At 37.0% G+C, this 22,709-nt stretch overlaps 2 protein-coding genes across 3 annotated transcripts; both read left to right on the top strand.

Moving 5' to 3' along the window:
* The first annotated feature begins 2,753 nt into the window (after positions 1-2,753).
* Positions 2,754-7,892, top strand: LOC131325887 (protein EIN4). The gene is made up of 2 exons (XM_058358360.1): positions 2,754-4,956; positions 7,148-7,892. Exons 1-2 carry the CDS (start codon positions 3,220-3,222, stop codon positions 7,694-7,696), a joined length of 2,286 nt encoding a protein of 761 aa, XP_058214343.1. The 5' UTR covers positions 2,754-3,219; the 3' UTR covers positions 7,697-7,892.
* A 1,698-nt stretch (positions 7,893-9,590) lies between these two features.
* Positions 9,591-16,247, top strand: LOC131325888 (uncharacterized). 2 transcript variants are annotated; one of them, XM_058358362.1, is made up of 7 exons: positions 9,591-9,928; positions 11,546-11,655; positions 12,844-13,055; positions 13,142-13,233; positions 14,773-14,875; positions 15,183-15,325; positions 15,749-15,873. In XM_058358362.1, exons 1-7 carry the CDS (start codon positions 9,665-9,667, stop codon positions 15,752-15,754), a joined length of 930 nt encoding a protein of 309 aa, XP_058214345.1. In that variant the 5' UTR covers positions 9,591-9,664; the 3' UTR covers positions 15,755-15,873. The 2 variants fall into 2 exon arrangements, with proteins under 2 accessions (XP_058214345.1, XP_058214344.1); XM_058358361.1 differs by having other exon boundaries at positions 9,594-9,928; positions 15,863-16,247.
* Positions 16,248-22,709: the final 6,462 nt, after the last annotated feature.

Genomic DNA, 22,709 nt, shown 5'->3' with positions numbered 1-22,709 from the left:
ATTTTCTTAATCATGTCTACCGCATTGACCGGTTGTTGTCTGTCCGAATCGTCCGATTTTCTGTTAAAAAAATTTCGCAGCTTGCTTCCAATCGAATATAGTTGGCGGTTTCTATTTGTGGATCGAATGACATTTATTAACCCGACAAATTTATGAGAAATTCATCAGCTATTTACAATGATAAAATCATAAATTTAACATGTAGCATCGAAACACGGGCTTGGAACATGTGTGTCACCATGAACAACAAATCAAAAATCAACCTCAAACGGGCAACATTTCACCATTGATTTCCTCACAATGATCATATTAATCTCTCTCTCTCTCCATTTCCTCAGGATTTCGGACCAACCCGTATACTGCTTTGGCTAATAGAATTGCCAATTTCTATCCATGCAAATACTGCAATGCATACCCTCTCTTCACTCTGGCTAACTCATTTTTGCCAAAGTTACATAGACTCCATCCTTCATCAGCAATGTAACTACGGTGAGTTTTCCCTAAAATGTTTATCTATAGCTTTAAGGACTTTATACGAGATGTTTCTGCCAAATTACCTGTCTCAAAATCCATATTTTTGTGAGTTTTAGCCCGTTTAGTACGATAGGGTAAACTTAGCCTAATTCACCCTACAAAGCATTATTCGTGCCATACTACAAAATATATGGCTCCCCGTAGCCATATACTCTTCTCCCTTCAATATATAGAGCCTTTCCACGTTCAAAAGCAAGGTTCCATCCCTGATTTTAAATGTTCCGTTCAGTTAAGATTCTTTTTTGTTTAAGTAATTATTTTTCGTTTGACATGACAGGTCATTCTCTCATAATACTTTATCTTTAGTTCAAAAAATAAGTACCTATTTTAGTTAGAATAACTCCATGTTTTTCTACACCAATTATAAAAGTCAAATACTAATGTATAGCTCAACTTGCTCACTCATCTCAACACATATTGATATTATACCCTATAAAAATCCTAGAGAACACAACCCTGAAAGCCAAATCGTTAAACACTTCCCATATCTTTTGCTTCAGTTCAATGGCCGATGAAACCCCAATGTAATTGAAAACTTCAACCCAGATTATTCTATAAGTTAAATAAAAAAAAGTACTATTTTCTTCAACTCTACGTTTTTTGCTCCTTCATGAATCTCATCTAGTAATAAATAATGATCAATTCTTATAATGGCGAATGGTAATGCCACTCCCATTTTTGTCTTGTACTGTATGAATTTACACAATAGTCCATGCATTTTGTGAAAGTTTATTGCATTGAGGGGTAAATTAGTAAATTCATCTAACTAAAAGACAAAAGGGGAGTGGCATTGGTAAAAAGGGTAGTGGCATTATCATTGACCTTAAGAATAATCCATTTATAAAATTACTATTAAAGAAAAACGATATGTTAAGCATCTTTAATTGGAGGAGTCAAATCTTATGTGGAGCTCTACTTGTCAAAATTGACATCATAACTCTTTCGAATCCTACCTTCGAATGAAAGTAAATCCTACATGAATTTGAAGACAACCAATTTGCTTCAAAATTGACATGTGTCAAAGGGAAAAGTGGCCTTTTAGATTACCAAAAATAGCATTTGGTTGTTTTTTTTAGATTCTAAGAGCGAATCTGACACCATGTTGCAAGGAGCAATGTTATGCGAGTGCCAAATTTGAAAATGTCAAATTGTCACATCAGTCTTCAAAAAAATTTGAAGCAAAAGGTCGGAGAAGTTCGGATATAAAAAAAAAAAAAAAAAGGGTCGGAGAAGGTTGGTTGAGATTGACTTCGTGTAGTCAAGTAAATGTCAAATATTATGATGTATCAATTACATTAAGTGTATAATAAATATGATTTTGACTTTGACATGGTGTGGTAGCTAAAAATTTGTAGTTTAATACTCTGTCTGTCTCTAAATAAATGTTTGGCCCGCAAACTTAGGCCTTTAAAAAGAAATATTTTTTTTGTTCAAAAAATTCACAACTTAATAGAACTCATTGATATTTATTGATTTGTGAAAAAAAAAATAGTAATTTTTTTTGTACGAAAAAAATGCATCTTTTTAAAGGTTGAGATTTGTGCGTCGAAAATTTATTTAGGGACGAAGCGAGTAAATTTATAACAAGTTCAAAAGAGTAGGATACAATAGACCTAAGAGCAACAACATCAGCTTAGGTATATTGAACTTTTAGATATTTTAGATTGCGAAAGTACAAAAGAAGCACATGTAGCAGCTTCTTCAAAAGCTTCGGTAAAATAAATTTGTCTACAGTACTTCGGCACAAGTAGAGAAGCAATGATGTATACTTCGGCACAAGTAGAGAAGCACTGTACATCAGGTATGTAATATTTTACATTAATTTCTGTCTCCTCTCTCTATTCCTCTCTCTTTCTCTTTCTTCTTTTTTGAAAAGTCTACACTTTGGTGCACCGTAGAAAAATGAAAGAAAATATATTTTAATAGAAGATACTGTAAGTTAAATAGATAGTATTAGTGTAACATTGAAAGAAATGTGAGTATGTAAAATAAAAAATATACACTGTTCGCAAGTTTTTTTAGCTAATAACCGGTAAACTTGCTCTTAGAAGAGAAATCGAATTAAGATATACGGGAGAGTTGACATTACTTGTTAGAGCGCTGGGATTTTAACTTGGAAAAATATAATCAAGGGGACTAGTTTGCGACAAGGATCAAATTCTAGGGTCTCCTTATTGTAATTATTGCCACATATATGCAATTTCTACGCAATCAGATTCAAAGACTCAGCCCAAAGAAAACTACCCAGAACAGGTTTCTCTCTCTCGCTCGCTCGCTCGCTCGGTTTGCCTGTTTTTTATGGGTAATTTTGATGCATAAAATCATATATTAGGGGTCTAGTTACTGAGTTTATCTATATCCAATCAAAATATTTTTTTTGCATACAAGTCCACCTCAACGAAATTTACATGATGATGAACAGTTCGGATCACGTTGGCTTGTAGAGCCCACAAAATGGGGTATTTAGGGGCATGGTGGGGATGGGTCTTGAGATGCGATGCTCCCCTTGTAAATAAACACTTCTGCTGAAAGTATTGTATTTCAGATCCACACTAGGAGTGAATCAATATAGCTGCAGATGCAGGAGTACCATAAACTTAGGCCCCCTTATTATTAGCAATTTTTTTGGGGCCTGAAGCAGTGGTTTTCTAGACTTCTGCCCAGGGCCGGCCCTGTGCATCAGCAATGGTAAAGAAACAATTTGCTCTCTGCTGGTGTATTGCTACTCTACTGATATCTGTTTCTGCTGTTGTCAATGGATTCTCCCCCTGTCATTGTGAGGAAGAGGGGTTTTGGAGCTTAAGCAGCATTCTAGAGTGCCAGAAAGTGAGCGATTTCTTGATCGCCATCGCGTACTTCTCGATCCCCATCGAGTTACTCTACTTCATTAGCTGCTCCAATGTACCCTTCAAGTGGGTTCTTGTCCAATTCATTGCGTTCATAGTACTTTGTGGGTTGACCCATTTGCTTAATGGTTGGACATACTTCGGCCCTCATTCTTTCCAGTTGATGCTGGCCCTTACCGTTGCCAAAATCCTCACTGCCCTAGTCTCTTGCGCGACCGCGATTACCCTTTTGACTCTCATCCCTCTTCTCCTCAAGTTGAAAGTGAGGGAGCTTTTCTTGAAACAAAATGTGTTAGAGCTAGACCAGGAGGTTGGGAAGATGATGAAGCAGAAAGAAGCTAGTTGGCACGTTCGAATGCTAACCCACGAAATTAGGAAGTCACTCGATAAGCACACGGTTTTGTACACCACTCTAGTTGAGCTCTCCAATACGTTGGATTTGCAGAACTGTGCTGTTTGGATGCCGAACGAGAGCAAAACGGAAATGAATTTGACCCATGAGTTGAAAGTTGGTTCTTCAAAGAGGTACCAACGGTCACTTCCTATTAATGACCCGGATATAGTAGAAATCAAGAAAAACAAGGGAGTTAGGGTTTTGAGGGCAAATTCGGTGCTGGGGGCTGCAAGCAGTGGGGGGTCCGATGAATTAGGTGCAGTGGCTGCGATTAGGATGCCCATGCTTCATGTTTCGAATTTCAAAGGGGGAACGCCGGAGTTTGTGGAGACTTGTTATGCCATATTGGTTTTGGTTCTTCCAAGTGCAAATGAGAGGGATTGGAGTTACAATGAGATGGAGATAGTTGAAGTAGTCGCTGACCAAGTGGCTGTGGCTCTCTCTCATGCCTCTGTTCTTGAGGAATCCCAACTAATGAGGGAAACACTGGAGGAGCAAAATCGGATGCTTCAGCAGGCGAAGGAGAACGCAATGATGGCTAGCCAAGCAAGGAACTCATTCCAAAAAGTGATGAGTCATGGGATGAGGAGGCCTATGCACTCAATGTTGGGCATACTTTCAATTTTCCAAGATGAGAAATTGGGCTCTGAACAAAGAATGATTGTTGACACAATGGTGAGGGCTAGTAGTGTCCTTTCTACTTTAGTAAATGATGTTATGGATATTTCTGCCAAAGATAAAGGGAAGTTTCCATTAGAGATGAAGCCTTTTCAACTGCATTCTATGATTAAGGAAGCTTCTAGTCTTATAAAGTGCTTGTGCATGTATAAGGGTTGTGGTTTTGTTCTTGATATTGAGAAGTCTTTGCTTAACCACGTGATGGCCGATGAGAGGAGGATTTTTCAGGTGTTATTGCATATGGTTGGGCATCTGTTGAATGTCAGCAACAGAGGGGTGTCTTTCATCTTTCGGGTAGTTTCTGAAAATAGTGAGGGGAAGAATGATAGAGGTTGGGGAATGTGGAGAACAAATGAGGAGTATGTCAGCATAAAATTTGAAATTGAAGTTACTGATGGAGGTTCTCAATCAAATAATGGTTCTATAACGACTGTAAATTTAGCTGGTAGGAGGCACAATGGCAAGGAGGGCCTGAGCTTCAGCATGTGCAGAAAGCTTGTGCAGGTGAGAATCCCTAGTCTTTTTGTTGTTGTTTTGTACGTTTTCTTCCTTTTATTTTCTAGTACGTATGTGGTTTCTGCAATAGTAGGCCAAGTTTGACTTTAGATGGAAAAGGAAAATTGCAAGTATATTATTAATTTCATTTCATTTACCTCATTTTCAAGTTCAAGGGGTATTAGGAAAGCAAGTTTATATTATGCTAGAATTATCCACCTATTATTTCTTTTCGGGTCATTCAACTGCATTAGCTGCTGTTTCAGTTTGACCCTAAGTTCGTTTTAGTGTCTGCAATGGAGAATAAACTGGATGCATCATCTGTATTTATGGAACAGCCAAACATGCGCTTGGACAGTGGATAAAACAATTCCCTCTGTAGAGAAATGAAGCATTTTGTTGCCCAAGGTTTTGATTTTCCTTGTCCTTTGAGTAGAGCTAATAGGACACTGCTGCTTTCACCTAGTAAGGAAAACCCTATTTTTTCTTCTTTGTACAGGTATTCTATACCTACAGTTCAGTGGTTCACACAACTTTGGTTTGAATTTCAAACAACTATCCTCTAATTTTGTACAGCGGTCCCAATCCTAGTCCACCTGCTAAGCCCCCAAAGTAATCCCTGCTCTAAGCATACGTTAGTATTTTAAGGCCCTGTTTGTTTGACACGACTATTATTGAATTGTTATGTCATTCTGTAGGTTCAGTAAACTTATCCGGCTAATTATAGTGGGGGGATTTTTTCTGCTTCATTGCCCCACGTACTATTTTCTTTTTCAATTTCTGCTGGATTTCATATTCAAAGGAGATCCAACCCTGGCTGCGAAAGTTTCAGTTGAATTCGGAAAATGGGGTTGTTCAGGCAAACAAACAAGGCCTAATAGTATGAAAGTATCCAAATAGCTGATTAAGAATTAACGAGTTGTGCATAATGTCCCTCAGCTTTCAAGCTTCAAATGCTTGCAGGATTGTTTGTTTTGTCTTACTACTCATTTCTTTTGATGCATTTGGCACACTAAAATGTTTTTGTTAGTGGGTGAACGAGTTTTGGTTACGTACATCAAAAGAGAGGTAATGGTTTGAGGATTATATGCAATTATTCTGAATTTGAGAGCTCGTTCAGGGCAATCCGAGTACAGGGCGCATTTGCACATTAGGAAAATGCAGTAGACTGGTTTTTGCAATTGTTGATTTTTTTGTTAGGATGCGTACAGCTAAACTTGTTGATGACTACCCTAATAAATGTTTCTGGAGCTGCCACTGCAATATGGTTAGTAATAAGACTTACTCTTGCCACAAAACCTGTGCCCTTTTCCTTCCTGCTACGGCAAAAGCCCGATGTACATATAGCTTAATGAACCCCATAGTCAGGAGCCTTCCAGCTCTGAAGGTGATTAGATACAGTAGTCTCACCAGTGAATGACAACTCCCCCGGAGATAACTGTGACTGTCTTCTATTGCTGAAGCTGTTGTAACATCAAACGTTTGTTCCTAAAGACCCATAGGTATCTCGTTCACCAGCCAGACCAGCAGATCAGGGCCTTTAATTAGTTCCCCAACTATCTCCACCACGACTGAACACCATCCTCTGAGATTCCAGCCTAAATTGGAAAGGGGAAGAACGAACAAAAGCTCCAGAGCAACGTTAGAGAAGATGTGTAACTATCTCCACTTCCAAACCACGAAGAGGACAAACATTATCCACTCATCTCATCTTTTTGCACAAAGTGCCTTGTACAGAGAAATTTCTGGGATGTGTCTCCAGATAAAAAGATTTGAAGGCTTTCAAGTGGTTTCTTCTCTCTTCTCTGGTTTTTCCCCGATTTGGTGTTTCTGCGTGTATCTTTGTGCCACTGCCAATTACTTTCAATTCTTTACAGATTTGATTAGGAATGACTTATTAACGTTGATTAGAATGGAGCTTGGTCGATTTTTGGAGTATATTGATAGTAGTTGTTAGTTGATTCGCTTGTTGAGCCATATGTGGTTTTAGACTGTTTTTGAATAGGTGAATTCATAGTAATGACTTAACCCCGTGCATTGGAAGTGTGTTTTCTGCTTTTACAAGTCTGAGAGTTGCCATTTTGTATAACCAATGCGAAGGCTAATTCCATCTCTCATTTTCAGTTTTCCTCATCATTATAATGGGTGGATTGTCCATGATGTTTACAATTGTTGTTCTTTTGTTAATTAAAACTGACAGATGATGCAAGGTAGTATCTGGATATCCTCAAATGCTCAGGGTCATGCAAAAAGCATGACTCTTGTTCTCAGGCTTCAAATCCAACCTTTCAGAAAAGCCATGTTTGAACTTGAAAATTTATCAGAGCAGCCGAAATCAAACTCGCTGTTCAAAAGCCTTCAAGTTATTTTAGCCGATGATGATGACGTAAACAGAACAGTGACCAAAAGGCTCCTCGAGAAACTCGGTTGCAGAGTCTCTGCTGTTTCATCTGGGTTTGAATGTTTGAGCCTTCTGGGTCCTTCTGGTAAATCATACCCAGTTGTCATTTTAGATCTTCATATGCCTGAAATGGATGGGTTTGAAGTGGCGATGAGAATTCGGAAGTTCAGAAGCCACAGTAGGCCGTTGATCATAGCTCTGACTGCAAGTGCAGAGGAATACGTGTGGGAGAGATGCTTGCAAATGGGAATGAATGGAGTAATCCGGAAACCTGTGCTCCTACAAGGTATGGCCGATGAGCTCCGAAGAGTCCTTCAATGGGCAAATGAAGGAGTGCTTGTGAAGTAGGAACTCAATAATCGCGTGGTGTAGTTTCCTCAAGTTGTTTACGGCAAATCAACTATACGATACTAGTTTTCTCTAACCGCGCTTATAAAATTTCTTTGTTCCCAGCAGATGTATTTGACATATAGTTTAAACCCAGAACAGCTTTTTGTATGTTCAAAATACCCACTTGGTAATAAGAATTAGATATGATCCTTCAGTTCCGATGCATATTGTATGAGCGCCAGCCGATGGATCTTCATCCATTGGCTATGACACTGTCCCTTTCGGTAACCTTCAAAAATGACGCATTGGTGTTCCCTTCGGGGATGCCTCCTTGTTGAGAGGTAAGCTCGTTGCCTATTTCAATGAGATGAGCGGCGAGCGCCAGTCGATGGATTTCTGTCTGCAATCTTGTAGTTCTTAACAAGCTTTCTATCTACTTTTCATTTGCAACCAAGGAAAACGATAGGGATATGATTTTGGCATTCCACTTTTAATTTCACTTTTAATCAATGGTACTCCACTTTTAATTTTATTTTCTCACATGATTAAGACACGGGAAAACAATAACCATGTCAGTGAAGTAACATGACGATTGATAGGTTTAAGGTGGAATCTTTCTCCTTTTTACTATTGCTTTTGCTTCTTGGAAATGGGAATGTAGACTTAAATATAGCTGTGTTAATTGTTAATAAGAGTAAAAAATATACTACTTTGCTAGGTATATAATATAACCTAGAGGGTATCAATAATTTTGGACTTTCACTGAAATATGGCTGATATGTTAAGTGAATTAAATTTTTTTTTTAAAAGGTGAAAACAATTTGTTCAGTCATTATCGCTATTAAGAAGACTACATGTATGATAATAATGAAGGTTAACAAGTAATTCTAACCAACTCAAAACGTATTCTTCGGACCATATAACAAACACTATGCTGCTTCAAAATCTGTTCTGCAAATATTATCCAAATACTTTCATAATCTATTATGATGAAAATCCAAAATCTATTTACCAAAAAAAACTCAAAATCTAAGTTCATATCTCAGAATTCCTAGTACATAAACATTGGCAGAATTCATTACACGTAAACATTGGCGGCCAAAGATCTCAAACCACTGCCACGTGATGCTCCTTTCTCGGCTACACATTACATGTGGGGTACTGCCACGCACCCTCCTCCACCACACATTCACATGGAGTTGGGAGATGTCCTGATGCATTGGTGCCGCACCCTCCTCTTCCACCGCACATTCATATTGAGTGCCACAAATAAAAAGTGGTGCTCCAACACCTTTTCCACCGCACTTTCATTTGGGACTCCGTGTTAGCGGTATCCTATAATCACTGAATAATTTTTCCTTACCTGGTCCTAGGGCTGCAAATGAACCGAGTCGTTCGTGAACTATTTGAGACTCGATTCAGTAAATGCTCGTTCGAGTTCGATTTGAAAACTAAATGAACTAGCCTCAATTTTAGGCTTGTTCAATAAATGAGCCGAACTTAAACTTCACAATGTTCAACTCGATTAGTCTCGCGAACCTTGAGTATATGTATATATCTTGTCAGAACTTCATATATATGTTTAAATTTTTACAAGTACATGTTGAAAAATTTATACCTTTTACACGTATAGACTTTTAAGATAAGAGTACTATAAACTGAAGTTTGAGTATGTTTTTTTTTATGATTTTATATATGTATAAATATATTTGTGTATGCATGAGAGCATAAATATAGTGTATTTTTTACTTGTTAAAGCTCGTGAATAAATTCGCGTTTGAATCAAACTTAGGCAAATTCAGCTTCTCAAATTTTCATTCAGTTCAAATTCGACTTGAGGGCGCTTAAAAATTTAACGAACGAACCTGAACATTCTAAAGCTCGGATCGATTCGGCTCGTTTGCAGCCGTATTGACCTTGAACGGTGGTTCGTCTATCTCCCTCCAAAACCTCCATCCGAGCCCAAAAAACACAAGAGACACACACATGAGCGGAGGAGGAGAAGCAGTGGAGTACCACTCCAAGGATTTCGAGTGGGATCAACTCAGGCAAGAAATCGAAACCGACCCTTCCCTTCGCTACCACTTGTTGCCGCTCCATGTCAACGGTGATGACGATGATGATGCTCACTCCAATGGAAAATCTTCTCCTTGCTCCAAATCTCTTTCTGGGTCTTCTTCATCTCCTTCCCACGACTCAGAGGCTTGGAACCACTTTCACGCTCGTCACTCCACCGGAAAATTCTTCAAGGTTATTTACCCCCTTTTCTTTCTACTCAATTCTTTTGTTTATTAAGCATATTGCAATTACCCTTTTTCTGAATTTTATGCAGCCTTGATTTCATTCTTTCTACTCACATTGTTGAATTAGCGTTTTGCAATTTTCCGTTTTCTAGATTTCATGTGCGTCCTTGATCTTAATAATTCCTTGGCAACAAGATAGAAAGAAAGGAAGTGAAATGAGATGTTTTCTATTTTTTGATTCGGAAATGATACTCACACAACCGTTGTGTGTGTGTTGTGTTACCAATTTTGACCGTTCAGATGTGTTTGGACGCTCTAGATTTTAAAAAAACTCTTCAAAAGAAAAGTTTAACTCTTCCAAGGAAAAGTTTGAACGAATCTTGACCATTTATTACAACAATGGACGGATGGAGATTGGTTGTGTTTGATGTTTTGCCCAACCGTTGTGCATGTAGCATCTTTGTTTTTGATTAGTTTATTTTCAAGGCTTATTTTTGGAGCCTATGATTGTGGGGTGGAATTTTTTGAATTTTGTTTAAGTGCTTATTCTAATTGTGTTGGAAAGTGGAAACGATGTCCAGCTTGAGGGTAAAAATGAGCTAGTGGTTATACTATTGGCATTAATGTACCACTAGATAGGTTGTAGAGGTTAGTTGGGATTCTCAGTGTTCCATCGAATGGTTGTCTCTTAGAAAACTAGCACTCTTTTGAGGGAATCTGAATCATTAGGATTTTGGAATTTAGTGATTGGAAAAGTGGGGAGAGGTGGCATGGGTGGAAGAAAGCCTTAACATGTATGGAAAGATTTAACTTGGGTTAGCAGGTCTTGGTAACTGGCAAGTATAACCATTCACTGTTACTGTTTATTGTCGTTAGGTCTGTCTGTTGCCAATCGTATTGACCATAGTATGAAACTTGTTGTGGAATGAAAGTGGGGAGGGTAGAGAGACATTCTTCTGGTTTGTGGTCTCTCCCCCAACATCCAATGGTTGAGATTTTAGGATAGCAAGATCCAATGAATGAGACTATAGTCTATAGGTGAGTGCTCTAATGGTGATATCTAATGATCCAATGGATAAGATCATGGGTGAGTGATCTATAGGTGGAGATGGCAGTTGGCCAAATTTTGGCTTAAACACTGTATTTTGATATATGACTTTGTAGCCAGCAAAAAAAAGGATCCAGCTTTGAAAATTTGGCTCCTGCCCTTGAAGATGCTCTAAAGCAAAGCTCAAGTTCTCTGCGAGAAAGTGGTTTAGTAAGTGCTTTTGTTATTTTGGTCAGAAAGCAATCTGACCATTTTCAGGACAAGACTTTTAGTCAGGGAAGGTTTATCGTATTGAGACTATAATTCTCCCACCCTTTGGGATTTGGCGTCTCTCCATCGTTCTAAGAACCATTTACTTTAATTAAAGTTATTGAACTTGTTGTGTGATATCAGATATGTAGTGTTGATTTTCATTGTGTTGTTATTTTTACTTTCCTTATCTCTTTGCTTGATTCTTTTTGTGCCTTTTAATTCTGTTCTCCTTTTTCCTTTGCGAAAAATATTCTGTTAGTTGCTATAGAGCCTTTCTGTTTTCGTTCTCGTAAATTGTGTCTACTGTTAAACTTTGATTTGCAGGAGAGACGATATTTACTGAAGGAATTTCCAGAACTATTGTCTTTTAAAGAATATGCTAAGGTTTTGGAGGTGGGATGTGGTAATGGAAGTACTGTTCTACCAATATTACGGTATTTGTTAGAATTCTCATTTTTGAACTTACTGTCTGATGCGATGTTACGATTTTTGGTTTATTGAAGTAGTTATATGGATTTACTCTACTTGAAATACTTCCATGCTTGATGTTGAAGGCCGTACACTTTTCTCCATCATTATGAGGCTATGAACTCCATCAGAATGATTACACGAGTCACTTATTTATTCAACCTTGCACTTAAACCACGTAATGGATATGAATCTAGGATTTAGTGATTAGCTGTTGGTAACTCAAAGTCTATATCTAAGTTCAGGCTGTTCCTCCTATTTTAGTAGAACATTTGTTTATCCCTTTCAAAATAAGATAATATAACTCCTTACTTTGAGAGAGAGAGAGAGAGACTAATATTCGTCAAATTAGTTGCCTTAAAAAATGATATGTACAATGATGCACCGACACGGACATGGACATGGGGACACGGGAATTCTAAAAAAATGGGGACATGGATATGGCGGGTGACACGCCACGTATATATTTATTTATATTTGTTTTTCAATTTTTTCCCAAGTTTAAACGGCAAAATGTGAACAAAACGAAAAATCCATAGTTCCAATACCATTCAAACAAAACAAGACATCCATAAGTTCAATACAATCCAATTGAAAAATTACAGTTTGACCCCTATTTTTAAAAAAAATTACAATTGAACCCCCAAAATTTTAAAAAATTACAATTTGACCCCATTTTTTTAAATTACACTTTGACCCTTGACTTGTCCCCAGCCGTGTCCCTCTAAAAAATTTAAATTAAATTATGTGTGTCCCATACGTGTTCCCGTGTCCGACACTGCAATACGTCGACCTCCAGAGGTGTCGGTACTTCATAGGTTCATATGTAAGTCTGTCCTCGTTAAATTTTCTTAGCCCCTGAAATACAGTTTAGCTGTTGTTTCAAATTGGGCTGATCATTTGGGTCTCTTTTTGATATTCAAAGTTCCAGATGCTTTTGGCCTCATTCCTGATTTTGTATTCTTAACACTTGGTTAGAGAGACTAATATTCGTCAAAATAGTTGCCTTAAAAAATGATATGTAAGTCTGTCCTCAATACAGTTTAGCTGCTGTTTCAAATTGGGCTGATCATTTGAGTCTCTTTCTGGTATTCAAAGTTCCAGATGCTTCTGGCCTCATTCCTGATTTTGTATTCTTAACACTTGGTTTCTAGTGGAAAAGAGAGCATCAGTGTATACTCTTGTGATTGTTGCCATGAGGCTCTTAAAAGGGCTCAAGAAATGATAGATGCTGCTGATTTAGTTAAAACAAAGCAACGTTTCCACCCATTCCTCTGCGATTTTTCTATAAGTGGGTTTCCGAAGTGGTTGGCCTGCGATCTTTGCAGGGTAGGTATTCTGCAAAAGAAGGATATGCTCCTTTCAGGTTTCTTTTCCCATTGCCTTGCACGGTACTTTGTTTTGTGTACCAACTATCACCTGGTACTTGACCAATTTTGTCAGCTCTTCCAGATGTTAAAGACACGAGAGGGGAAGGCTTAAACGATTCTACTTCCATGAATGAACGTAATTGCTGCCTTGGTGGGGTGGATTTTGTTACCTTGGTATGTGGCTAGTTTCCCAAAATTGAGTCGTAATTTCTTATGCAATGTTAGGCGTTTTTTTACTTGTATTTTGAAATTGGACACACTGTTCTCTATCGTATTTAGATTAGTCTCATTTGTTTCCCTGTAGATTAACCTCGGGACATGGAAAAATTATAATACTTGAAGTTGAAGGACCCACAAGGAGGAATTGAAGGTCAAAGTCCAAAGTCAGAATTGGGCGTTATGAGTAGGGGTGATATCTGTTCGGTCGGTTCGGTTTTTTGGAATTTTAGCAACCGAAATATCGGTTCGGTTTTCCATATTCACCTACTGAAACCGACCGAAAGGGATATCGGTTTTTTCGGTTTCGGTTCATTCGGTTTTCGGTCGGTTTCATTCGGTTTTAAGTTATGGGCCTCTTTTGGGCCTCAAAAAATGGAACAAAGTAATGATTCACATTTATATTGGGTCCAAAAATGCAAGATTTATATGTTTTAACACACAACAAAATCATTTGGGCCAAAATACATAAACAAATTTCATACTTTTAAAGCTTCATTAGGGCCAATAAATTCCAAACCGAAAAAAATTATGATCCAAATTATAATTTGGTTCGGTTCTGTTTTTTCGGTTGAAACCTAAGTAAAACCGAAAACTGTACCAAAAAAATAAATTTCTATAAACAAAAACCGAACCGAACTGAATTTCTTCCCCAAACCAAACCAAACCGATTACTGCGGTCGGTTTTTTCGGTTTTTTGTATCACCCCTAGTTATGAGTGATTCTATTTACACCCAAACTATTTCTCCTGCTGCCACCAAATTTGAAAATTGAAACCTCTATTTTACACAATTTAAAACCTAACCAACTTTTCTGGTACTAAGGTCAATAAATCCTGAAAATTGAAGTTACAATCCCTCTCTGTACGCACCGCTGCCGTCTAACCCCAATTCTGTCTTCCCAATTCCTTGTCCAAGTGAGCCACGCCACTCAAGGAGGCTCCACACCACAGGGCCACCATCCACTTCCCAGGTGGCAGGTTGGGTTTTGTGGCTGGGATTTGCCGGTCGAATAAGTGCTGGTGGGGCTGTTTTAGGGTTGACAAGGGAGGGGATTTGTGGTGGGGGGAAGGGAGATGGGTTTCTCATGGGGTGACAGGAGAGGCGCCGTAGTAGCGCCAATGGTAGGGTTGGTGCTTGAATCAATGCATAGACCCTTCATTCTCTAATTTTTTCGATCCCAACTCTTTGAAGAATCATGGATCACGAGTTCGGTGTTCCAAATACACATGCTTGAATAACTTTTAATATCACAATCTAGTTTATAGAGAGCTACTTAATATCAGACAGATATAGCAATGTACTTGGTATTTCTGATGCAGTGAATCAATTTCTTGAAGGATACTATTAGTATTTGTTATTTAGCAGATTCCTGCGTGAATATTTAGGAGAGCCTTCTGAAATCCTGAACTTCGGCCCCCTCAACTCTTTAAGTACTTCCTAGATGTCTTTGTGGGCCCCGGATTTTGTTTTATTGTTAAGATTTTGTAATTGTCAGATATTCACGCTATCAGCAGTACCACTCCATAGGATGCCAACAGCCATTGCAGCATGTTTCTCTGTACTGAAACCTGGCGGCCTACTTCTATTCAGAGATTACGGTAAATTGCTTACCAAAATTTTTGTCAGTAGGGATACTAAGTCCAAGGATATAAACCTCAGTATGTTCACACAAATTTAGTTACGTCTGTTTTGTTAAGTTTATATTCTGGATTTGTAGCAAGACAGCTTTATCTTTTGGCTCTTTATACATGTTTTCTGCTTGTTCTGAAAATTCAATGTTCTCTCTGGTTAAGAAATATTAGGACTATCATTCACATCTGAAACAATTTGAGTTGGTACTTTTTGTTTTCTGTATGTGCATTCTTGAAACCTGCTGAAACTATTGACTGCGTGATAAAAACTCAGGCCTTTATGACATGACGATGCTTCGATTTGAGCCAGACAATAAGGTGGGATTCAGGGAGTACATCCGACCTGATGGAACTCGCTCTTACTTCTTTTGTTTGGATACTGTGAGGGATCTCTTTGTGCATGCAGGCTTCAATAAGGTACTAACCTTGTTTCTATCTTTTTGATGTTCATAATAGCTATGCCAGTCAAAAAGTAGTTATAGGGATGTAAACGAGCTGACTAGTGAGTTGTTCAAGCTTGCTTACAATTTAAAGAAGTTTCAAAAATACATTTACGCTTGGCTTGTTTACGGTTCAAATTGACCTCGAGTAGTTTGTTTTCCTAAACACCATAACCTTAGCAAGCACGCTAAGAAAATTAAGTAGCTTTAATGTAGGTTAACCTTTTGTTCTTTTTGTAGCTAAAATGAGCTTTAAGTAAATGAGTAAAATTTTGGCAAATTCCAGTAGGACACCCTGTGACTTGGCCCATGTGAGAAGTATCCCCAGATTTTAAAAATCATCACTTACGCTTAATCGCCCCATACATTCATGAGTCATGTGGTAATTTCTGAACGTCAGGGCTGAGGGAGAAGAAAAGAGAAATGCACACTAAAGTTTGTACCTGCTTACTACTACCATATGGTGAGTAGTACTCTACGACTTAGTCTTAACATTACCTTGTAAGCTTTGCAGCTTGAGCTTGAATATTGCTGTGTTAAATCTGTAAATCGTCGGAAGGAGAAGAGCATGAAGAGGGTATGGGTTCATGGGAAGTTCCAGAAATCGATGTGAAGCTGGTGCGTGGCTTAGAATGCAGCTAGGACTTGTTGGACTTAAAGTATGCTTTATATGCGTGTGCTCTAGTAGTCTAAGTTAAGAGTGTAATTCTGTTCTGAGCTGTGAGATTCTTTTTGCGGCTAAGTGCGATAGGCTGCTGAATTGTTTTGTATATTTTCTTTTGTGATTGGACAAAGATTTCTTGTAGTCCACTTACAAAAGAAAATCTTTCCCATAGCTCTCAGCGTGAAAGATCAAAGATCTATTTTTGATCCATTTTTGATAATCTTCTCCATTTCCACTTTGGCGCTTTGGTGTGGATCATCTCTCTCTCTAGATGAATTCATGTATATTCACGTATGTATACATATGTATAATCGATGGGTTCATTGGAGCAGCTGTGTTCAATAGCAAACAATCAATCTGATTCAAATGTACTTCCCTGATCGGGGTTTTGGTACAGTACAAGAAACCTGATCAAATGCAGAAAAGTAAGAACAAGAAGGCAGAAGTCATATTCATCCCTTTCTTTTTAGCATACGGAAATTCAACCTGAAAGCATGAAATTACATATATGAGGCTGGCCAATATATTGTTCGTCACGTTAGTGCATATTAGAACGGGAGAACTTGTAAGTTGATCGGCAATCTATTCATTCGTGCTTTCTTTTATGTTTTTGTCACGGCCGCTAGTCTCTCTCTCCATTTCGTGAAACATGCGTAATTCTCGTAAGACATGGACTAGGACTAGTACATGCAGCCTGTGACACGTCTCGAGGCTGCAGGATGTTCCCGCTGCCCAGGACGCAGGAAACCCGGTCCTTTGTTATCTGAGACTTGTTCTCCCTTTCGTCTATATCAGTTAGAGACTGTTGGAGCTCTGTTATCAGAAGAGATTCTGATTTTGGATGTTGTAAATAGCTGGGAAGAAAGATGCAAGAAAGTATTCTGGTGTGTTCAATTTAAGTTATCAAATATGACAAAAGTTTACAGATCCGGACACAAATTTATTCATAGTGTGGGATGCACATGCATGAGACAGTTCTGGATACATTCGTGTTTGCATTTATGTGTCTCCGTCATGTCTCTTGCATTGCGGGTTAAGTTACGCTACAATTATGGCTACAATTCTTACTACAGCAACCTCGAGCTTGAAGCTATCATATCCCATGTAAGAGCAGGTCACCGACGGCTACGATCCTTTCCTCGTTCTAAAGGAAGCTCACTCCAGACGAGTAGAAAAGCCACCCATGCCTAAAAAGCTGGCGTTGCCCGTGACTATGTCGCGCTTTAAGGGTTTTCTTTCTGTCTGAGAATCGCTTGCCACCCGCCTTCACCACACATTCCCTGTATGCCCAATTTATGAATCTCAACCAGAAAGCATCCAACATCTCTTCTGATCTCGATTTAGACAATGGTTGATAGGTTGGATCCTTCAATTTAGACAAGAAGATAAATGGGAGGCCATGCTCTGGTCTATAGGCAAGGGTCAGAGATGCTGCAAGTGGGGTGGTAATCCAGTGGTAATTAAAATTAACGCTTTCGCCGAGAAAAGATGCTTTCAGTTATTACTTTCTCGAATTTCTGATTTTCCAAAAAAAAAAGTTAGTTACTTTCTCCGCGTTATTGTGGCCTCGACCTATTGCTTGGTTTCATCATGGCTCCCAATCTATTTTGAAGATTCCGTACCTACACAAGAAAATAATTACAGTAGATTGATTCTGTAGGTGTTGTAAACAATATAATTTCACAAGTAGTTTATTTCCAAATTATAGTTATTCGTTAAGTTGAATATATATATATTTAAAGAAAGATTGCGACAACTGAATCATAAAATGAACAAATCGAATCATTCAAGAAAAAAGAGACAGATGCGTAGTTGGACAATCGGATTCAGAAAGCACAATTCATCCCACTCTATAGTCTCTATTTAGCACGATATGGGTTATGCTCGCCAAGCCACAAAAAAAAAAAACCTGATACGGGTAAGGCTCACTTTCATACTTTAATCCATCGTACTGCACCGAAGACCGAACTCTTTGATCTCACAAATGGCCCAATAAGATGATTCAAACAACTCATCTCATAGGGCTTGTAGTTCCAGCCAACGTAAATTAACGACTCATTTATGTGTCCATCAATATCTCACAATACATCACATTAAACGGTTTTGCTAACCTCCGCTCATTAGGTGGAGGATACATACAAACATGAGTATTTCTACGTCTGTTGATCGCCTTCAAGTTAATATCGTAGCCGTCCAATTAAAAGAATGTTTCTTCAGGTTATATTTTGACCTGTTGTTAATATACACTTTCCTTTTCAATTTATTACCTTTTGGTTTTTTTCATTTTAAGTTGATATTATTTCAATAGGGTTGATAATTAACCTGTAAATTACTTCCTTTTTATCTCTTTTCTCTGCCTTGGCATGAGCTTTTTAAAGTGAGGCAGAGAGTAAGTAGGTTATATTGGATGGATAAAGCAGACAACTTATTTCGTTAGGACGTGCCTTTAGGCACGAGCATCCGCTAATATAATAACAAATAAGTTCGGATATCATACACATTTTGCGGATATTAACACACTTTTATTTTTCCAAATATCGACACATTTTCTACCTATTATCCTACGCCTAATGGCGGAAATTACCATTTTCCATTCAAAACGGTCTCAAAGAAAATATATGTTTTATGTAACTTTGATTTTATTTTCTACTTTTATTTTTTTTTTACTTGTATTTCTTTATATTTTATGACTAATAAAAAGTGGACAACAAAATCCGTTCTCTTGAATTTAACTTAAATCTGAGAGTTTTGTCTTTATTTAAATTTTTTTCGCATTTATTAGTTTTGCGCCAAACTTTTGTCAGTTATTGATTCATCTCGACTGGATGCAAAAGTAAATTTTTTTACTTTTACCAAAATATTTTGAGAAATAATCACTCTTAAGCGCAAAAATATCATTTTTTTTTGCTAAAAAATGGTTATTTCTCAAAATACTTGGGTAAAAGTATAAAAAAAATATTTATTTTTTCGATTCCTCTTGTAGAGACAAATCAATAACTCACAAAAATTTGACGTAAAACTAAAAAATAAAATAAAATATAAATAAGAACAAAATTTCGAAATTTAAATTAAATTTAAGAGAACGGAATCGACTTGGACAATCAAACATCCGGACCCGCACCGGGTGGGGACACAATGTGAAAGTTAGGTCGAATAGCACTTTGTTCAAAACCCAAGGCAACGTGTACTCCACGAAAGGTACGTGCCACTGGTTTGTAGTAGTATTTTATTACACAGAATTTCTTGAGCATCGATCCAGGACTTGGAAAGGCAACTTGCTCCCCAAATTTTCTTTCTTTCTTTTTAGCTGATGATGCATGCATTTGATTCCCCACAACTGCTGTACTCTCGCCGTTTCTTTTTAAATGTTTATTACGATTTTATGTGTTATTTTTAATAGTTTATATCTCTCGGTGTATAGTATTAAAAATATACACTATAGATCTTGTTTGATAAATTTTAATTATTTCTACAAAACGATTTTGAAAATATAAAACATAATATGCGTTGAGAAATGTAAAACATTAAAAATTGCACGAAAAATCGCAATGGACGCTTGAAAAGAGATAGAGGGGAAGCATTATATATTTTTATAATTTTATATACAGAACTCTTTGGCTTTTGTATTTTAAATTATTGAATCCAGGCTTTATCGGATCCCTTTTCTATGTTTCGCTGATGAAGTTACTACTTAATTGGGAGTAATTAATTAAATAGATATCTGGTGCTCAAAGTATTAAGCCCATTTTATTTTCATTTTCTTAATAATAATATCTTAAGAGAGGATAAGAATATTTAGGGTGCTAATTAAGAGAGTATTAATTAGAGACGGTGATCAAGAGTCAAGTCTTAACCTTGATTTACTTAGTCATGTAATTAATCAATCCATTGAACCAACTTTTAAATTCATAGAGATAGAAGCCCCATTTTTCGTTTGGCTAACGTATTCGTTGAAGATTCATTTAAACGAGACTTGTTAAGTTATGATGAGTCCAACAACTCGGGCTAGCTCAGTAGTTAAAATATTGCAAGACTCCATATTCAAAGAGGTCTCAAGTTTTCCAATCTCAAATTAAAGCGGCCAACCGGATCTAAGTCGCATGATTTCCGTGCACGTTCATGAGCGGAAGGCGAGAGAACGAGCGTGCGTGAAACAGTTTCTAAAACACATCTCAAAGTACTAAAATTCGAGAGAATGAGAATTGAGAGCCGAGCACATGCAGTGTGAAGATCGAGAACGAAAGCTTACGTGAAAAAATATTTTTCAAAATTCGAGAGAATGAGAATTGAGAACCGAGCATAGTGTGAGGATCGTGAACGAAAGCTTACGGGAAAAAATATTTTTCAGGATTATGTGATTAAGAGCGGGATTAAGGGTTTGCATTAATCCTCACTCCCTCTTCAGGTCGATTTCCCAGAGCATAGGCCAGCCAGGTATTCTTGGAGTATATATGGGCGTAAGTGAACTACAAAAAATCAAGCGAATTGAATCAATTTGCCGAGAAAAGGGAAATGATTTTCACGCTTCTTTATTTTTTATTTTTTATTATGTCACTCTATTTTTTTATATTTTTGTGAAGTTTTTATGTGCATTTTTTTTTACTGAAAGACAAGAAAATGAGTGTCATAATAAAAAAAAAGGAGTGAAAATTATTTTCAAAAAAGAAGAAGAAAGAGGAGTGACTGCCATGGATTAGTTTTTTTTTTCATTCCTTAAGTACATAATCCAAACAAATTTTGATCGGTAAACTAAATTTCGGGTACACTGAATCGGAACCAGGGACGGAGGGAAAGGAAGGCACGTGTCCCCCGCTCGAAACTAAAATGATTTTGTTATATTTTCGTATGTTTTGCATAATTATGAAATTAAGTGTGCTACTACACATAAACAAGTGCATATATCTTGAAAATATACTTATAAAACTAGTTTCATGTTTCAATTTTGTCATATGGTGCATTTATACTTGTTGATTTTTGAACTATTTGTCTACTTGGATCGATTCTTTCTTAATTGTACTTATTTTTAACCATTTAAGAGCAATATTTTAAAATAATATCATTAATAAAACTATATCGATCATTCTAAAACTTATCGATGTTCATGTAAAACATACTCTCAAATTTTGTCTAAGATTTTGTGCTTATTTTTACATAATTTAAGTGAAAGTATGTGTTATATATTTTTATAGTTTGTATTGCATGCCTTAATTATGTAACGATCTTATTGTGGTCAACTAGAAAAATAAATTTTCGCCACTAATAATTAACATGGTGCTCCCACTAAACGACATTTCTGAATCCGTCCCTGATCAGAATCCTTGAAAAACCAAAATTTTAAATCTAAATGTGTTTGGATCATTTTAGTTGTAGATGTCTGATTAAATAATCTTTGGTAGTGTAGGCATGTAAAAAATTTAGCCTATCACAAATTGTCACGTGTTGTTAGGGCATACAAATTGGCCAATCAAATGTTGCCAAGTGCCTATAAGTCAAAGTCAAAGTTTCATAAACGGGCCAATCAATTGATGCTAAATGTCCATGGTTAAAAGTTAGAGACATGTAAATAAACCAATCAAATGGTGTCACGTGTCAAAATGACACACTTATTATTTTATCAAGTCCGGCCAATCAAATTAGGCTACTTGATGAATAAAAATATATCCCTTTATATATAATTACCTTCTCTAAAATAAAAAGAAAGGAAAGGTAATTATCAAATAATTATTATTCCTTTTAAATTCAATAAAGGAAATGATTAAAGAGATCAATATGGAAGATTAGGGTTGGAGTCTCCATTCCACATCCTTATAAATAGGGTGCTCCTTTTCATATTTTTTTTCTATCTGCACATTGAAGCATACAAGCTCCAGAGCTCTGAAAATCAAAGCCCTCAAGCCGCTCAAAATTCTTCAAGTCTGTATCCAACGAGAAGTTCTTCGAATCGAAGCTTCAAAACCTCGAAGAACTTTCAACCCAAGTCATCAACTTCTCCACAAATCTCGGAGAAGATTTCGCTGTTCGATTCGAGATTTAGCATCAAGCCATTGTTTCAACAACCGAAGAGAAGAATCAGAAGACTTTATTTCTTTGATTAGAAAATACATCAGAGATTGTAAACCCTAATTTCATACATCAATAAAATTGACTATTGTTCAACATTTTTTCGTCTTTTTTGCAGACTCAAAATTTGTGTTAAACTAGTAGCAACAAATTACGATATTCAAAATATGAACGTTGTAGATTATTATAAAATTAAAATCGATATCGAGATGCAAAGATGTGCACTGCACCCCTGGGGTTTCAACTCTGATAAGAGAGAAGGTCATGTCGAACTATTGAAAGCACCCACGAATCCAATCACTATTTATAAATGAAATATATATAAAGTGACAGATTTTTTTTTCTTTGCAATTCCTAATTACTATTATTCAGTTCGATCTATTTATAATAATTGTACAAATTAACTTTATGCGCTAATTAAATAGGATTCTCTAAAACTTTATTTTGGATTCGTCTATGAAAAGAGAGGATGGGCTTTAATGTTGTTTTTGGCAGAAATTAGTATAAAATTAGCTCTGACACGTGAATCCATGTGAAGGGGGTCCCCCATGTTTTAGGATCCTTTGATTGGAGAGTCAAAGTTCCATAAAACAAGGAGCACTAATTAATCACAACAATATTAGCCAATTAAAGCTGT

This window comes from Rhododendron vialii, chromosome 5a (assembly GCF_030253575.1).
Source record: "Rhododendron vialii isolate Sample 1 chromosome 5a, ASM3025357v1".
Lineage (NCBI taxonomy): Eukaryota > Viridiplantae > Streptophyta > Magnoliopsida > Ericales > Ericaceae > Rhododendron > Rhododendron vialii.
This window is presented reverse-complemented; position numbering and strand designations above follow the sequence as displayed.

Coding starts and splice junctions, on each gene's coding strand:
- LOC131325887 (XM_058358360.1), top strand. CDS start 3,220: ATGGTAAAGAAACAATTTGCTCTCTGCTGGTGTATTGCTACTCTACTG. Junction 4,957..7,147: donor TGTGCAGAAAGCTTGTGCAG/GTGAGAATCCCT, acceptor TAAAACTGACAG/ATGATGCAAGGTAGTATCTG.
- LOC131325888 (XM_058358361.1), top strand. CDS start 9,665: ATGAGCGGAGGAGGAGAAGCAGTGGAGTACCACTCCAAGGATTTCGAG. Junction 13,234..14,772: donor GGGTGGATTTTGTTACCTTG/GTATGTGGCTAG, acceptor TGTAATTGTCAG/ATATTCACGCTATCAGCAGT. Junction 15,326..15,862: donor TGCATGCAGGCTTCAATAAG/GTACTAACCTTG, acceptor TAAGCTTTGCAG/CTTGAGCTTGAATATTGCTG.